This window comes from Pocillopora damicornis, chromosome 7 (assembly GCF_964200805.1).
Source record: "Pocillopora damicornis chromosome 7, jaPocDami1.2, whole genome shotgun sequence".
Lineage (NCBI taxonomy): Eukaryota > Metazoa > Cnidaria > Anthozoa > Scleractinia > Pocilloporidae > Pocillopora > Pocillopora damicornis.
The window spans coordinates 11,460,735-11,478,543 of NC_142676.1; the positions used below are offsets into that span (position 1 = coordinate 11,460,735).

Below are 17,809 nucleotides of genomic sequence, written 5' to 3' on the forward strand. Positions count from 1 at the left end.
GTCAAATACATCTTAAAATTATTCACATACTTTCAAGGGTAGGTAGAACGCACACGAGAATCATGGACAGTAAATCCTTCTTTCGTCCGACGTTATGAATAAAGTAATAACTAATTGAGTTAATTCAAACATGCAGAACTCCCATGTCAGAATTCACGGATAGACTGCGTTACACGTGATTTGCATATAACCTCTTTAAATGGATCTCTCTTTTTCAGAGAATAACCGGAACAATGACGTCAGTTCTGCTTTTAGAAACAAAAAGATAGCGCTGACAGATGAGAGAGAAGAGTTTTTGTAAGCTTAAAAAAAAACCCACAAGATTATAAGTTGTTCGAAAAGAATTTGACTTTCTTTCGTTAGATATCTAGCTAGCTTTCCCAAGTTACTTTCTCAGCTTCTATTTTTCACGGCCTCCTGATTTCTGGTTACCGAAAACGATAGAATATTCCCTTTCTCTATCCGCACAACCTTTTTAGTTACTATTAAAATATGAGGCATTTTTTCGAAGGAGAGAAGGAGTAAATTATATTTTTAAGGGGAAATAAAGGAACGAAGAGTTCTTTAGCTGAAGAAACTCAGAGTTTGCACTTCAAAGTCCAGCGTCAAATTTAGCCTCTCCAACTAGTGTGCCGTGCGCATGCTTCAGTTGCACCTAATTATATGAGCGTCAGACGAGAATATGTCGATGACATCTGCAGAAGTTATTTCGTCCTTTTCCAGACCTATTCTGAAGATCTAAGTGTAATGATTATTATGGTCAAACGCTCCCAAATCACAATACTCGTGATTAGCCACAATTGAACAACACGTTACTGGGAAATTCCTTGAGAAAGAAAACTTCCGCTTTTAATCGGAAGGAAATAGATCCGCATAAGATATAGCCTCGGACGTGATTCGATTTCAATCGATGGATCAAGAGACTGTCATGTACGGCTCCACGGAAAGTACAGATCAATTTGAGTCTGAATTCACGGAATCAACGAGCAGCAATGACCGACCGTTCTGTCCTACACCTCCACCTCCTTACGAAGAGCGGAGAGTTTTCAATATTGGATCTTGGGAATTCGATCTCCTTTGGATAAATCTCCTATTTGCATTTGTTGTAGTAGTCGGTGATGTTGGCCAAGGCATATCGTTGCATCTTTATTGGCTCAGCTCCTCCAAAGAATCGACAAAGAGGTGCCAAGTGATAGACAATTACTTTGTACTATCGTTTGGTAGTCTATCTTCTTTCGTGATCTTTGGATTGGGGGCTTTATTCATTCGAATCGTTTTTCCCCGACATCTTGGCGAGAATGAGAAAAGCTTTCCACAATTTTCTTTATCTTTGATTGGGCTCTGTAGTGCTTTGAACGAAGCACTTGCAGTTTTTGCTATTGGCACAACAAGAACGCCGTTATATCTCCAAATCATTCTAGGGACTTTGACGATCCCTTTAACAGTTCTATTCAGGTGGGTCAAATGCTTCCGAACCACTGCTGCTACAAGGGGTTATTATCAGCTAATCATTGCTTTGGACCAAGCAAGTAAAAGCGGAGTAAGAATCTTGATAATCGACTCTTGATTATCGAATTCTGGTAGAACTCGTTGATCGTTTCTAGTAATCAAATTGTTTTTTTTCGTAACCGATCATGACCCCACAAGTCCCTTAGTGAATGTGGCAAAGACGCGTCACGCAAAGTTGTGTCACGGGATTTGTCACATGTTTCACGTGAAGCACAAGAATAGCGACATGACCTTGATTACATGAGAACCATGATGCGGTTTGGTTTGAGCAACTCAGTTGATAATGTAAATTGGCCCCCGTAAAGAGTTTTAAAGCTGACGGTTCGAGCTTAGCCCTTCGACATTATCAACTCAGATGATAAAACCAAATTATCTGGTTATACTCCCGTCTGACGCAACACCACAGTTTCTTCAGGAACTTACCCCATTTATACATAACGCGGCATTGTCACAGCATCTTTGTAATCATTATTTTTTATCATTGTCAGCGGATCGGCTTAATCTGCCCATCATCAAAAAATTACTACATTTTGTTTAACCTTGTCTTATGATGGTTCACTTTCATTTTTTTTTTCTTTTCTTTCACTCCTCACAATTAGCAGTGCAATGCATGGCCGACGTACATGATCTAATTGAAGTTGACTGCCTGGCGTAGGAGCGATACCTGATCTCACTACAATCAAATGTCCATATCATTTTTTTTAAGGCGCCTGATTTTGAGAAAGAAGCCAACTTGTAGAAAACTACTGTGCGCTGGGGTTGTCACAATTGTTCCTGTGGTTTTCGGACTCATTCCACTCATAAGTTATCCGACGCTAAAAGCGGATTTCGATCAAACGTCTAAAGAGGATACCCAGTCAAAAGTGGATACCCAGTCAAAAGTGTTATGGCCTTTGGTTTTTGCAATAAGCTTTGTAAGTACTTTTTATTTTTATTTTATCGGTATCGTTGCTGTCCGTACATGCAAACCCATAAGTCATGTCTCTGTCTTGTGACCTGCGTCAGTCGATCCGAGATCTGATGATTATATTCTCGTTTTAGCCGCCAGACATTTCTTTCAGTAGTAAGGGGTTTACCGAAAGAAGTTTAACTCGCCTGCGAAGAGTATTTGGAGATCGCAACAGCCCTTTCTGGCTTGTATGTTTTGTTTACCTGAGAATTACGAGCTTTAGCTTTTAGTGACGCGTACGTATGCCCAAAAATAGAAAGAAATTTGAAAGAAGCAGTCCTCCAGAGTATTATCACGTGACCTGAAATGGGTAAACAAAACATACAAGCTAATTAGGTCTATTGTGGCTTATCCGGGAACTGTAGCAAAAAGGGAAGAGGAAGAAAGGAACGGTAGGTTAGGAAGGAGGGACAGAGGAACAAAAAAGAACATAGGGACAAAAGGAATTCAGGGACAAAGCAATAATAAGTCAGTGACAGAGTAGACCAGAGGAACAGTAGGAACAGAGGGACAGAGGAATGTTAGGAACATAGCGACAGCCTAATTTGACGGAAATTATAGGAATCAGTATGTCAGATATGTAGTGTTGTTTCATAAACCTGCTCGTCTGTTTCTTGTTTACTTATTATAATAGTTGACGTTAAACAATGGCTCCTACTTTAGCTTAAAAATGTTAAGGCGTTACTCTCTACAATATGCCTTTTTCTAGCAAGTATACCAACATCTTGTAAGCGTTTGCCAATTCACCGAGTCAGCAGTTTTTTCATTTTCCATTTTCTTTCCATTGTCAGGTTCCAGCGGCCATCATGAACGTGCTGGAGGAAAAAGCAGTGAAAAAACAAAACGAGATGTCACGAAGAGGAATCAACTTGTTTTACTTTTTTTGTTGGATATCCTTTTATCAGCTGGTCTGTACTGGATTGATGTTTTGGGTGAATATCATCCCATGGTTTGGGAATGCTTGTTCAATTCAAGACTTTGGAGAAAAGTACGTGTACCAGCAGGCTTACCTTAAAACTGTTTTTCCGAAACTCTTGCGATTTTTTTCTGCGTATTTTGTTTATAACATAATCGCTTGGGAATATTAGCGTAGTTTTTCTCTTTGCGGAGATCTAACTTGGTCCGCATTGGTCTGGCCTAACTCTGCACCGCAGTTGCTCTTGGAAACTTGCGTCCCTCTCTAAAACAATCAGATCGATTCATCACCAAGAGCTGCGTCCACAGATAATCATTTCATCTCCCTATTTTTCAGATGGCGGTGTGGAGCTAAATGTTTTTTCGGGGCAGCAGGCTGTGATGCCACACCAGGCATTGAAGGGACTCTTTTTATTTTCATGAACGTTTTATCCTTTGTTGGAGGAGCTAATCTTCTGAGACACGCTGAGGGAGCCACTTGGCTGGCTATCATAATGGTAAGAAATAGTCGATGAATTCAAATTCTTAGCAATTTTTTAGAAATTAACGCCATTATTCATAGTCCAAGCTCTTTTCCAGACTGTGTAGTAATCTTTTCCAATGGGGAAGTACTGTTCAGTTTATCAGTAGCATGGGATCTTTGCGGGAATTTTACCTTTAGTATTGGCGATGCCACTTTGTGAGATTAAATTTTTGCGGTTCTTTGTCACTACAATTTCTGCTGGAAACTATTTGTGCCGATTTTTTTAAGCGGCCGAACGCTTACGAGTTAGTAATCATGACATTTTCATTTCGTTTGCCGAGTTTTGGCACACTCTACTTAACAGAGACACCCAGTAAACTCTCAGCACGCGAAATCAGGAAATGACGAAAACAATCAAATGGAAAGCCTGTCATTGCCTCCGCCCCTATTCAATTAAACTGTTTAGTTGGTCTGTAAGGAGTATATAGATATTTGCCTTGTTGCAATTTGCACGACTTTTACCTGCGGAAAGGTATATATGGGGTATGAAGGCATAGTCTACATGAATTAATAAAAAAATTGTCCTTTAAAAAATGACTGTAGCCTTATCCTTTAGCTATGCGCCCCAAATTTACATCGTCCCTCGTTAATTATCCCAATAATACTTTGCTGACGGGTTTGTTGTTTTTCCTCCAGTCACTTTCTATACCAGTGCGATTTATTGTATGGTCTCTGTTCAGTGAGGTATCACGCAAGTGGCAAGTGAAGAAACCCGATCATTGGCTCAGTGCAGAGCTTGGCATAGCTGCTCTGGTGTTTATGTTTTCTGCTGCTGTAATCTACTTCAAGGGGTGAGAATTAGTTTAAGAGTAACCTGTGTGTATGGCTTTTTCTCTGTGCTTTGGCGTTGAGCGGCAACACGCCTTATAAAATGTTTGAAGGATAATAACCACAATCTGACAAAAGCCTTATTTTGCGCCCATATTTTGAAAAGAGGTCTTTAACAAACTGCTATTTTACACGAACAATGATTTCCCTTTTTGTTCTCTTATTTCCTTTGATTTCTTTTCTTTTTCTTTTTAAGGGCACAAGAAATAACACTAGTGGATGCAGAAAGGACTGAAAGATAAGAAGAATATGCGATGAGATTCTAAGGAAGGCCAAGCGAATTCATTTTAATAGTTCAAAGTGGGATGATAGAGAAGCCTGTAATATAGCTCATCAAACTGTCTATAATGAGAGAACACTCGGTTTGTAGCACCAGCGGCTCTCCTTTGGCAAAAAATGTAAATGATTTTCAGCGTTCTCAGAAAGTTTTTCAACACCTCTTTTAACACCTCTATTTGGTTTCCTTCAATAAAAAACTTAATTTACCTCTTAGTCTGATTATTCTAACGATTGAGTTCGAAAACTGGTGCCCGGACCTCTATACTGTATTTTCATCCTCCAATTAATTTTTTTTTCATGCGGATTACCGCTGCACTTCTTGGTCTCAGACTCCCGTGTGCCGTTCTTCGTTCTCCTTCCTCTCCTTCCTATATTCTATGTTCTTCGTTTTCCGTTCTTCTTTCTCCGTTCCCCATTCCTCGTTATTAATTTTAGCAACACCCAATGGATTTCCTCTCGACAGGCCCAGAAATAAATTAGAGCAATTTAGTATCATCAACTGAGTTGATAAGTAAACGTAAATTGGCCACCGTAAGGAGTTTAAAAGCTGAATTTTCAAACGCTAGCCCTTCGTCTGAGCGAATGACGAAGGGCAAACGCTCGAAACGTCAGCTTTTAAACTCGGAAGGGCTAACGCTCGAATCGTCAGCTTTTAAACTCTTTACGGTGTCCAATTTACGTTATCAACTCATTTGATAATATTAAATTCCCCTGTTATACTCTCCCACCGTCGCAGTACTACAGTTTCTTTCGTACCCCCCCGGAAATCAATTGGCCTGGTTTCACCATTGATCACGTGGACGTTTTGGATGAAGTGGGATTTCTTCGCTTGAATCGACTCCTGGCTTTCTTATGAAAGGCTTTCTTTCTGTTTTTATTTTCCCAATGATTGAAAAATATTTTTTTAAATTTTTTTAAGGATTTAGTAATTCTATTTTTCACAACAATTCCACCACCAGTAGTCGCGTGGTCTACTTTCTCCCTATGTGGTCTGATGTAACTGCACTGTTGTTATCATGAACTGAATTCATCGTTATCGAACTATCCTTGTTTCTGTTTTTGCAACGAGAACACGTTTTATGCTCTTTAAAATCAAAATTTTGCGGCAACAGAATCCATTTAAGGTTGAACCTTTTATTTTCACGCTGCTTCAGGCTTAAAATGTCGCTGAACACCGAAGATTGTTCCAAGGCGATGAACAGTTCTCGCCGAGACTATGAACCTCTGCTAAACACTACCACAGAGCCAAGCACTTATCTCCTCAGCAACGATCTGCGGAACCAGCATAGAAAGAACACACCTTGGTTGTCACTGAGCAGTATAGCGACTCTTTTGTATGCATTTGTGGTCGTCATCGGTCAAGTTACGCAATATGTCACTCTGCCGATGTGGATCGACAGTACCAAGAATGTGACTTCATCCCAGAACCAAACTGTTGAGTGGACACCAACAATAGACAGCTTCTTCGTTTTATCTTTTGCTTCATCTGTTTTTGTGACTGTGTTTGGTTCTGCCTTAGTTATTAATATCTTTGTTTTTAAGCAATACTCAATCCACAAGACAGATTGGAATCATCGCCGTGTATTTTTAATAGTTGGTTTCTTTCAAGGACTTGCTGCAGTATTTATTGTGTTTTCTAGTAGTGGAGAGAGAACTCCGCCTTATCTACAAGCTATCCTTGGAAACTTCTCAGTTCCTATAACACTGTTATTGAGGTAAATATTTGTTATTCAGAGGTACCTGCAGCCAGAAGTTTTTGTCAAGAGGAGGGAGGAGGGGGGGGGGGGCAGAGGAGGGGGAGAGAGGAGGGGAGAGGAGGGGGGAAGTGGAACTCCTGAAATCTGAATTCCAAATGTTTTAGAGGCCATGATGATATTGGTATTTACCAATGAGATTATTCTTAAGAGATCAAGAATTTCTCCTGTGGTGAAGTAGTAGGTCAGAGCAAAGATCAGCCTGTATCAGGAGAAACCACAGACAGTACATTGCTCCATCCATATATTTCTCAACATAAAGCTTGGTATGTTAATAGAACAAGCCAGACTATGTTGATGGGGTTCATTCAAAAATGTGATTTTAGCTCTTTAACTATCAAGAAGGTGGTAAAGGGTTTTAACATGATGGATAAGTAGGTCCAAAATTAATTAGTGTCCTAAGAATTTTACAGAAAGGCAAGAAAAGGTGAGATTTGTGAGGTGTTCCTTTTTGCCTCTGTCTAATGATAGCAGTTGATAGTAGGCACAAACAAAAAGCAGGAAAGAAAAAGGAGAATAACTAATCATATTCAGGGCAAAAACATCATTATGTTTCATATTACACTAGAGGAAAACAAGGGATGACTGGTCACAGGTTTTCTTGCCTTGTTTAAATGTTGTTTCTTGGCCTGTGTGACCTCATTCTTATTTTTTCCTTCTCACAACAGATATCTCTTTTTAAAGAAGGTTCCTACAAGGAGAAAGTTATTATCTGCCATTGCAGTTGTCCTTGGACTTTTTATCTCTCTTATTCCAACTTTCTACCCACATATTGATCCTCGAGCTGTAAGACATCTTGGAGGAGCAACTGGTGCAGGAAGAGTCTTATGGCCTTTAGCATTCATGCTTGGATTTGTAAGTCAAGATTAGTATTTAAATGCTAATATGAGGGGTGACATTTGTAAAACCACTCCTTGCAAATGTATTGCAAAAATGACGGCAGAAGCAGGGTTGTGTTTCATATAATGTTCTTCACACCTAGTATAAATGTTAAATTTTTTTTCTTATCCCTTAAACTCCCATGAGTGACCAAGACAGAATTTCTCCCTACAATATCAATACAATATCAAGCAGACAAGTGATGAGAATAAAGAAAAATATCAATTAGGGGATTATAAGTTGATCTAATCCCAAATTCTCCCAACTAACATCACAAGAATTGTATAGCAGACAGCAAGGAGAATTACTAATGAGATCTTGGGAGTTAAAGGGTTAACTGAAAGAGGTTAATAGTCTTCTCTTTGAGACACCTCTCCTTAAACTTTGAGTGGCCTACAGCATGACTGGTAATATTCACTTGAGATGCTTGCACATGGTGTTTGTTAAAAAGGAGCTTATTGAATAGAAAGAAAGGAGAATTCACACCAATTTCACCCCCTGAATTGTTGCCCTGAGGTATAACAAATACCATTTACAGAAATTTCAATAAAGTTTGTTGAAAACAGGGACCTTGCGGTTATGTTTCTCAGATTTCCCTGAAATCCTGTGGTCAAGGAGCCATGACCTGAAAACCTCCCACAAAATGAATACCTTTTGGGGTTGTCATCTGCACTTTTACACTTCTTTTGACAACCTCTCTCAAAACAGCTGTAATTAACATTAACTGAAAATTTGTTCTTGTTTTGTTTTGATTTTGTTTCTCTTTGTAAGGGGATCTCAGCCCTTTCCTTTGTTATGGAAGAAAAAGCTATTAAGTTGCGAGGAAGCAATCAAACTCAAGCTGGCTTAGTATCTTTCCTGTTTTGGACATCACTGGCACAATTTCTTGTTTTGTTGCCTCTATTCTGGGTGGATATCATTCCTGGAGTTGGACAGACCAGGAACCTTCATGAATTTATTCAAAAGTGAGTATGGGAAATTATTATTAGTTGGGAATTACCAAGCAATGCACAAAACTTTTGCAAATAAATTGCAAATTTAAAAAAGGGGGCAATTTTTTATTTGCTGTTTAGAATTTAGTTTTGATTTTTAACTTAATCTGCCATCTAATATCTCTGTACAGTATCACCTCTGAATCAAACAAATTATGTTATGAGAATAAAGGAATGACCACTAACTACAGAGGCCCTGGATTGTTTGTCAAATTCCCCTTGTTAACCCTTTACTCCCTATCATCACTATGCATTTTCTCTATACTGTTCTGTATACATTTCCAAAGGTGCTAACAAGGAGAATTTGTGTAACAATCAAGAGCTTCTTAAGTTGGTGATCATTTTCTCCGTTCTCATGACCTTAATGTGTGATTCAGGGGTGATATTGTAAGAAGGAAAATGATGCTAGTCACTCTTGGGGGTTAACAGGTTAATAGGAGATGTGCAGAGAAAAGTGTGGAGAATATACATGCTGATTTTAGGGTGTAAAGGGTTGACACTCTTATAGAAGTGTAAGCATTTATTTGATAGTGTTTTTAGCAGTTGCATAATGGTCCTTAGACCTTCAGAGGAATCACATATGTACCAGCTAGACAATTTTTGCCCAATGTGAACTTGCCTTTGAAAAAGTGGCCATGTCAGCTCTTCTGCTTCCTCAGTCAAATGATCTCCCTTTAAATCCAAAGTCAGAAAATATGTCCACAACCAGGTATCTAATATTTTCCTGTGAATTTTATTCAGTTGGATTTTTGGGATCCAGTGCATATTTGGTGGAGTAGGATGTTCATGGTCTCCTGGTGTCCTTGCATTTTTGTTTATCACTGGTTATATTATGGTTGTCTGTGGTTGTGCATTGCTTCTCCGATATTCAGAGGGAGCAACATTACTTGCAATTGTCATGGTAAGTTTCTCAACCCCATTAAAGCCTGCAAGTGACCAGCATGTAATATCTCCTTACAGAAATACTGCTGAATCATTCATAAAGATCACAAGAACTCTTTGTGGTATGGAGTACATTTTTTACATGTATACTTCTCATATATCTTTGACAGGCATAGTTGATGTACACTTTTCATGTGAATTAGAGTAAAAAAATCCTTGATATTGTAATAACACCATTCACTTCAGGCATTTTTGTTCCTGTTTTTTCCTGTATCTCTTAACTTTGACCAAGGTTTGGTGCCTTGCACCAAATATGGGCTGTTAGACTTCACTCAACTCACCTCCATTAGTTACTTTTTGTATTCTCTCCTTTCAATCTTTAGGCTCTTTGTACACCCCTAGGATTCATTTTTTGGATGTTGTTTCAAGAAAAACCTTTCCGGTGGCATCCCTACTTTCACACTAGTTCCTGGTTCAATATTTCTGCTTTAATCATCATGATCCCAGCAGTGTTCATTTACAACACAGGGTAAGTTTACTGTGATGGCAATCGAACCAGTTACAATTAAAGTTGCTGGCACATTCATACAAATTTAAAATTAAAAAAAAAAAAACTTTAATTACAGGGAGTGATAAAACTTAAAAAATTACAGTAATTGAGTCTATGTTAATATTGATGATCTTGCTATTTTCTAACTTTTTTATACAAATCCTACCCCATCGGGTACATTTTTAGAACAGTTTGATCACAAACTGTGCATGTTTTCAGCTATGATTAAAAGGTGGCAGCCTATGAAATCATTCACTTTTCAATAGAACTAAAAAGCTGAGCCATGGAAATGAAATAGCAGAAAAAAACATTCTTTGCAACTGTTATTCCATACTGCATTATGAAATACTTGCCATTTTAAATACTAGTAATTCAGGTCAGCTTATTCTTTATTTCTATTGGTTGAAAACCTAGAATGCCAGAGATGGAAAGAGAGGAATTACAGTAACTGCTTCAGATGAAGATGATCAAAGCAAAGGTCACTGAAAGATGAACTTTAGTATTGATCATACTGAAAGTTGATATGATTTTTTTATATAATCATTTGATAATTATCTTTGCTAGTGAATTTCTTTGTTGTATGCCTGCTTGTTTCCATGGTATCGAATTCAGTTTTCTGTGAAAATAATCTTTGATTTTTAACTTTTGTAAGGCTCCTTTCAAAAATTGTATGGAAACAAACAAATTCCACAATAGGCAGAACTTTGGAGTGTTCCATGATCTAGGGCAAAAATTAATATATTAATTAAAAATTAATATATACCAGGCAATGGAAGCAAAATTTCCTTGTGCAAGCTTAAATTTAGTTAAGCTTTACAGATTAAAATACATTTATGTAATTAGTCATCTCCTTTGTAGCCATTGTTTGGTCTCATCATGCACACTCCCCCATCACTCATTACTATGTCATGAGTTGCACGATGTTTTTCTATTATTTTTTTGGTACATCGTAATGCATGGTGAAAGACAAATTTAAATCTATTTAATTGTTTTTGTAAATACACTCACCAAGAGTACAAAACATGATATAAAACTTCAATCATGGTAGTTGCTTTGTGGAATTCAATGCTACAAGGAATTGATTACATTTATCAGCAACCTCATAATAAATGTATTTGCTAATAGGAAGCATCAGTACTTAAAACATATGACATACCAAAAATTAGTTGTATTAATAATTTGGAATGGATTCTGCTTTACAAAAGACATTGATATATTTATTTGAAACTAAAATTTAGGAATTTGAACGGTCATAAAAATAAAATTAAGCTTTTCTTTCTCTTGTGGAGTGTGTTTGTTTGTTTGTTTGCTTTCTATTTTATTTTTTGGTTATTGTTATTATTTTATTATTATTGTTATTATTATTATTATTATTATTATTATTATTATTATTATTATTACCCAGTTTACTTTCCAGAATATGATAAATTTCCTCTAGAATTTCCTTTACAAAAGGCTATCACCTCTAAGGAAATCTCACTAGGTAACTGAATAGACTTCACCAACACTCCGGGTAGTTTGCCCGACGTGAAGGCCAAAGCCTCAACGGAATTCTCACCAGTGTTTCATTTAGGGATCTCATCAGCATTGCAACGTTTTGAAGTTGTTGGCCTAAGCTACAAAATTAGGGGTCTTTCTTGACTCGTTGATTGTTGATTTACTGAGTATCGATAACAGCACCGCGAAAAATTTAATGACGTTTCATTAAGAGTTCGAATAAAGTTAGTGCTTGTCACGCGCTTGTTGCGCAACTGGAACTTGAATCGTCACGCAACAGTTTACATAATACGAGATGCGAGATTGTGACACTTGGCCGGCCTTCGATCGAGAGGGCTGGAACAGATTAAGATGTTTCATGGCAAGTTTCTTAATTAGATCAGCTAAAGTTGTATTTATTTCATCACTCAGAAGCGTTACAGTGAAGGCAGTAAGAAAGTTGCATTCTAATTTTGAGTTTCCTCGTTGCAAAAAAGAGATGGAAGGACTTGAGATAACAGATATGAAAGTAGTGCCTTGCGTTAACTCTCGCTTTATCCAGCCGTCAAGAGTTGTCTTCAAACAGGTCAGGCGATTTCAAATGTTGAAGGTTGAAAAGAAAGTTAGCGTTCATTTGGCGTTGAATAGGCTCAGTAGTAAGGTCTTTTGGCTGTCCTTCAGTCATATCTTGTACTCAAAACCTGCGATCAGTACTTATTTCAAGCACGATTTTCCGAAAAAAATTAAAGGTTTAGGCACCTGAAATTTTTCCACCGGATCAAGAAAAAAGACAATTAATTCATTTCCAAATTTCCTATTTAAATGCGCTTAACAAAAATGACAATAGTTTGCAGCATCGATTGACTCTACGACAGTGGTATTGTATTATGTAATATCATCATGAATGGTACCGAGTTCATCAAGACTATAATTATATTAATACGTTGAGATGTTTAAAGACATGATCATAAAGTGCAAACAGTGAATTACAAAAGTAGGGTCAGTATGAGGCTTTTTGGAGGACTTTGATAGACATCTACTTAGAACTACCATCTTGTGAATGTTTTTCAGAATTTATCAGGTAACCAACTCTCACACTACACTAAGCTTGGTTGCCTGTGAGATTACTCAGTCCACAACATGCTTCCTAAACAGTGATAAACTTGAATCCTAGGATCTCACTAGTAATTCTCTCAAGCATTTCGATATTAATTGAAACCATAACAAAATCCCTAAAGATTAGCGGTTATTACACATCCCATTCAACTTCTAATCAAATCAATAATTTTCAACTTGAACTCCCCTTTCTTTACATTGCAATTTATTAATCAATCAATTGAAAATAAATGATTAGTCAGACCCAAAAAGATTGGCTCCCTGGTTCATGTACAATTATAAAATGGATGGAGGAATTTGGAGTGAAAAGTTTGTAGGATATGACTTTCCAAATCTCTGATCTCATCACCTTTTTTTATTGTTAAACAACTAATACCTTTTTTATTGTTATCCTTGGTAAAAACTTTCTCAATTCCTTTTTCCCTTTGTCTTCAAAAAAGAATGGTCTGCCCAGAGAATGGGACTATGTCAAGGAACACGATGAGTATGTCCTTGTACATTCTTTAACTTTTGATATACCAGGTAGACAGACAGTGCTGTCAAACAACTACATATTGTTGATGCCAGCCTGAGAGTATACAATACAACACTCTTAACATTAACGTTATTGGTGTTTAACTTAGTCATGAGATCAAAGAATATGGCCCAATAATCTTAACCAACATTGATGGCTGCACAATTAGAGGATCATTGAATTTTCATGTCTCTTTCAAATGCATAGAATGGTCAGGAAAGAAAATGGGACTATTTAACAGTACATGATAGGTATGTGAATAGTTATCTGAATGAAAGAACGCTTCATAAGGGTACATTGAAGAAGCCTTGTTGGCTGACACTGCTACCAATTGAATTGGTTATGTTTTCTCTGGATTGAGAGTCATTTTTTAAAAGATAAGCACTCCTATTTTTGAATAAGGTAATTTTAAAGTGCTTCACAAAATATTTCCTTATGTAGATATCAGCTAGCCCCCTGTGAGTATTTTATTCAGAGTCTGTCCACAGTGGATATATTCGAAAAAGAAATTAGACTCTGCTCACTTCCCAGAGTAGAAAATTGAAGCCTTCAAACCTGACAGAAATTACAACTTTAGACTCTCCACAATTTAAGGAGGAATTGTCACAATCATGACGATACATTTCCTATAGAAAGTGCTGTTATTCATTTAAATGATTCATACTAGTGAGGTAGTATATAGTTTAAGATACTGAAATTGTTCTGAATTGACCAAGTTTGTTTTCCTTCAGTGTCTGTGCACTCCTGTTTAACACCACACGACAGTCTTTCGTTCTTGTGAAGCAGTTTAGACCAGGTGAATGTTCAATTCCCTCTCAACATCTCATAATAAAATCATTATTTTTGCTATTAGCCACACACTTTTTATAATTTTACATCTGATAATTTGGTGTCAAATCAAAGCAAATCACACAAAACATAAACCAGACAGAATGTTTCTTTCTTCTCAATACCCTTATGCTGGATACTGTTTAGATGTGGTTAGGAGAATTTACTTCTTGGTCGCATCTGAGAGTGAAATGAATCAAATAAGTAACCCTAATGCTTGCATTTCTATTCCAGCTATTTACATGCATGTCAACAGAAATCTCCACAAGAAGGCATTGACTGATGGCAGTGCAGTTACCATGACAGCAGATGACTCATCCCTACCAATCACAGCTCCATTCAATGAAGGAGTCACTTATGAACTGTGCGCTGGTATCATTGATAAAAACATGAGTCTTGCAGGTTTAATGAAGCAGGAAATCTTGGAAGAGTGTGGTTATGACATTCCAGAAGAAAACTTGCAAGAAGTTGTATCATTTCGAGGTGGGGTAGGAAGCACTGGTTCCCTACAGACATTCTTCTATGCAGAAGTGACTGATGAAATGATTGTGAGTCAAGGTGGAGGAAATCTTAATGAAGGGGAAAGGATAGAGGTGTTTTATCTACCACTTGACAAGAGCAGAGAGTTTGTGTTTGATGCAACCAAACATAAACCAGCGGGGCTCATGTTTGCATTTATGTGGTACTTCAACAAGTTTAATATTTAAAAGGTCTTTAACCCTTAACCCTTTTACTCCCAGATCAAATTTGTAATTCTCCTTACTGTCAACCATACAATTCTTATAATGTTAGTTCAGAGAATTTAGTATTGGATCAACTAAATATCCCTAAATTGATATTCTCCTTTATTCTCATCACTTATCTGATTGATATTGTGTTGATATTGTAAAGAGAAATTCTGTCTTGATCACTTGTGGCAGTTAAAGGGTTAAAAGTGGCTGGCTTTTAATTTATCCCTACATTATCATTCTTGTAAAGATCATGAGAATTAAGGAAACTTTGATAACTAATTCAGGAAGCTCCTGATTGCCAATCAAATTATCCTTGTTAATATTAGAGGAAAATGTAAAGAGAATAGACTGGAGGGTATGAATACCAATGTTAGGGTGTAAAGGGTTAAGATAATGCATGTAACACTTGTTACATTAAATTACATGGAGCAACAGAAGACCATTGTTACAACTAAAAGTTCAAATTCTTCCCATTTTTGATATATCAGCTAATAAGGACAGAAAAGTAGACACAGTGTTTTACATGTATATCATATTTACTTAACTCCAACCTCTCTAGCAAGACATCTTGCTTTCTTGTTAATCATAAGGTGTACAGTAATAGGACTCGGGAGAAATTTTGATATACATGCACACTGTATAGTATAAAAATACATTCCAGAAATCTCCTATATTTAACTTTTGTTCACTAGTTTCACTCCACAGTGGTCCAAAAAACATAGACTAGAAGTTTTTTGAGTGGAAATATTCTTGTATTATTACAGAGTACAGATGTTATCAATAAATCAGTCAACTTACTTTTTAACTCATGTCATTCATCATCATGCTTTAGGAATATCATTTTTGAAAATAAATGTAACATGTATTATTTTGTTGAAGCCCAATTCATCATAAGGTGTTCTGACTTCAAGATGACAAGGTAAAGTTATAAAACTCCAAAATATGGCACAGTTTGTAAATGGGTAGCACAAAACTCTTGTGCACAAATCTCTGTGCATGTATATGTATGACTGGTCATGCATAGTTTCACATATTAAGTAAATGTCCCTAAGCAAAAAGCTAAAAGGTGCTGGTGTTTTCAGTAGGACTCTCAGGAAGAATACTTATAGAGTCTGCTGCAGTGCCGCAAAGTAGACAAGTCATCATGTATTCCTAAAACAAAAAAAGATTGCTTATGAAAAAGGTTCTTAGTACTTAGTAGAATTTCACATAACTTGATAACAATTTCAAAAAACTGTTGAATCAAAACTGAACTCCTGATATGATCCTAGCAGTGCAAAGAACGCATTTCAAATGTAAACATAGTGCAGGCCTAAACCCTTTGACTCTTAGATGTGACCAGCATCTAATTTCTCCTCACAATATCTTGCCTGAATCAAACATTAAGGTCACAAGAATAAAGGAAATGATCACCAACTAAAGAAGCTCTTGCTTGTTAAACAAAATTAATTCTCCTTGTCAGTACCATAGGAAATTTATAGAGAACTGTATAGAGAATATCCATACTGATGTTAGGATGTAAAGGGTTAAGACTACCACAAAGAGTCTCTGTGGCTTGGTAGTACAGCGTGGGAGAGGAATCTGAAGGTCTTAGGTTTGAATTGATTTAAAGATTCAGAATTATTTCTCTGTCCTGTGCTCACGAGGAATTAAAAAAAGCATCTTTCTTTAATATTGAATTATTACCTGGTACTTTCCTTCAACCCTAAATGTGTATTCATGTTCAGCCACAAGGTGTTCACAGCTAGGACAAATATCTGTAAAAACCAAACAAGTCAATTAAATCTTTTAAATAATCATTTTATTGTTGGGCACTTGTATCATCATTTTATCCCACTATTCACTGTTGATTCACTAATGCTCACTGCACCTGAGTTAAAGTACTGTATTCGTGGCATTACATACGTTTGTAGGTAACAAGTTCTTCTCCATCATTATCCTCCTGAGTGGACATTTCTAAAGTTTTAAGTGGTTCTCTTTTCCCACACCCCTTACAGCCAGCATAGTTCATTAAATATGATCCACTCTCCAAGCAGATTGTTCCCTATTGATAACAAAAAACATTTCAATTTCCATCATCTCAAGCACAAACATAGATCATAAGCCACTCAGCAACTCCCCCTCTCCTCCCTTGTATTTTTCAGTTGGTGTTTACCTCTCTCACTAGTTAAAATAATCCAACTCTTTGTTTCAATTTATGATAATCATATGTGAGGAGGATAAAAAATTTATGCAACTGATGAAATGTGCATTGACATACAGTATACTCCCTTACTAAAGAAACAAATGGTAATTACAGATAATTAAATTAAACTTCTATGAATGACCAAGACAGAACTTCTCCTTACAACATCAAGCAGAAAAGTTATGCAGATGAAGAAGAATGACAATTAGCTGGGGGATTGTTGGTCAATACAATGCCAAATTCTCCAAGCAAAAATCATAAGAATTGTACGGCAGAAAGTAAGGAGAATTACTAATGAGATCTAGGACTACGGAAGGGTTAAATTAAAATGATCGTAATGCCACATATAGGTTACTAGGAAGGGTATGAATGGTACTTCAGAACATCTGGCTTCAGAGATCATAAAACTTGTTAAAATTCTGTGTCTGTTTGGTTGCAACTGATCCACAGATTTGCTCGCGTTGCAGTGTCATTCACAAGAACAAACCCAATCTTTATTATAGGTACCGCTTTAGAAAAGATTCAGAAATATCCCTTGTTCTTACTCCGCCGCTGCCACAAACAGGTAAAGAGCGAGTACGGTTAATTGCGCACTCGGATTAATGCGATAAATCTCAAAAAAAAGAAGACGAAATCAAAATGTGCTGCTGTCACTAAATTTCACTTAAGACATGAAATTGAATAAAGTGCGGGCTTAACATACGCTTTTAATGTGTCAACAGCCGAAATGCAAGCGTCTTTAAACACAACACTATCATACCCGTTGAGGATGCTGTTCTTTCACACAAAATTGGCACATGATCGTCACATGTAAAAGAACTATGAAAGGCAACGCATCTATCAACCCGTTCCCACCTAACCTTCCCAGAGGGATTAAGTGAACGCGGTTTCCCACCCAA

General features: G+C 37.0%; 4 protein-coding genes across 5 annotated transcripts; 3 read left to right on the forward strand and 1 right to left on the reverse strand.

Moving 5' to 3' along the window:
- Positions 1–642: 642 nt before the first annotated feature.
- On the forward strand, positions 643–5,209 carry LOC113682785 (uncharacterized). Its single transcript, XM_089213082.1, has 6 exons — positions 643–1,455; positions 2,216–2,423; positions 3,250–3,446; positions 3,711–3,870; positions 4,533–4,687; positions 4,921–5,209. Exons 1-6 carry the CDS (start codon positions 911–913, stop codon positions 4,964–4,966), a joined length of 1,311 nt encoding a protein of 436 aa, XP_089069208.1. The 5' UTR covers positions 643–910; the 3' UTR covers positions 4,967–5,209.
- A 154-nt stretch (positions 5,210–5,363) lies between these two features.
- Positions 5,364–11,344, forward strand: LOC113682787 (crt homolog 1). Its single transcript, XM_089213147.1, has 6 exons — positions 5,364–6,718; positions 7,426–7,612; positions 8,408–8,601; positions 9,370–9,529; positions 9,894–10,039; positions 10,475–11,344. Exons 1-6 carry the CDS (start codon positions 6,165–6,167, stop codon positions 10,506–10,508), a joined length of 1,275 nt encoding a protein of 424 aa, XP_089069273.1. The 5' UTR covers positions 5,364–6,164; the 3' UTR covers positions 10,509–11,344.
- Positions 11,345–11,859: 515 nt separating this feature from the next.
- On the forward strand, positions 11,860–16,146 carry LOC113682782 (uridine diphosphate glucose pyrophosphatase NUDT14). Of its 2 annotated transcripts, none has more exons than XM_027199971.2 (4): positions 11,860–12,122; positions 13,093–13,136; positions 13,898–13,962; positions 14,229–16,146. In XM_027199971.2, the coding sequence occupies exons 1-4, from the start codon at positions 11,916–11,918 to the stop codon at positions 14,699–14,701; spliced, it is 789 nt and encodes a 262-aa protein (XP_027055772.2). In that variant the 5' UTR covers positions 11,860–11,915; the 3' UTR covers positions 14,702–16,146. The 2 variants fall into 2 exon arrangements, with proteins under 2 accessions (XP_027055772.2, XP_027055771.2); XM_027199970.2 differs by lacking the exon at positions 13,093–13,136 and adding an exon at positions 13,374–13,417 and having other exon boundaries at positions 11,861–12,122.
- On the reverse strand, positions 15,243–17,800 carry LOC113682783 (protein Churchill). The gene is made up of 4 exons (XM_027199972.2): positions 17,671–17,800; positions 16,631–16,769; positions 16,412–16,482; positions 15,243–15,877 (listed from the first exon to the last, which is right to left on the reverse strand). The coding sequence occupies exons 1-4, from the start codon at positions 17,707–17,709 to the stop codon at positions 15,785–15,787; spliced, it is 342 nt and encodes a 113-aa protein (XP_027055773.2). The 5' UTR covers positions 17,710–17,800; the 3' UTR covers positions 15,243–15,784.
- Positions 17,801–17,809: the final 9 nt, after the last annotated feature.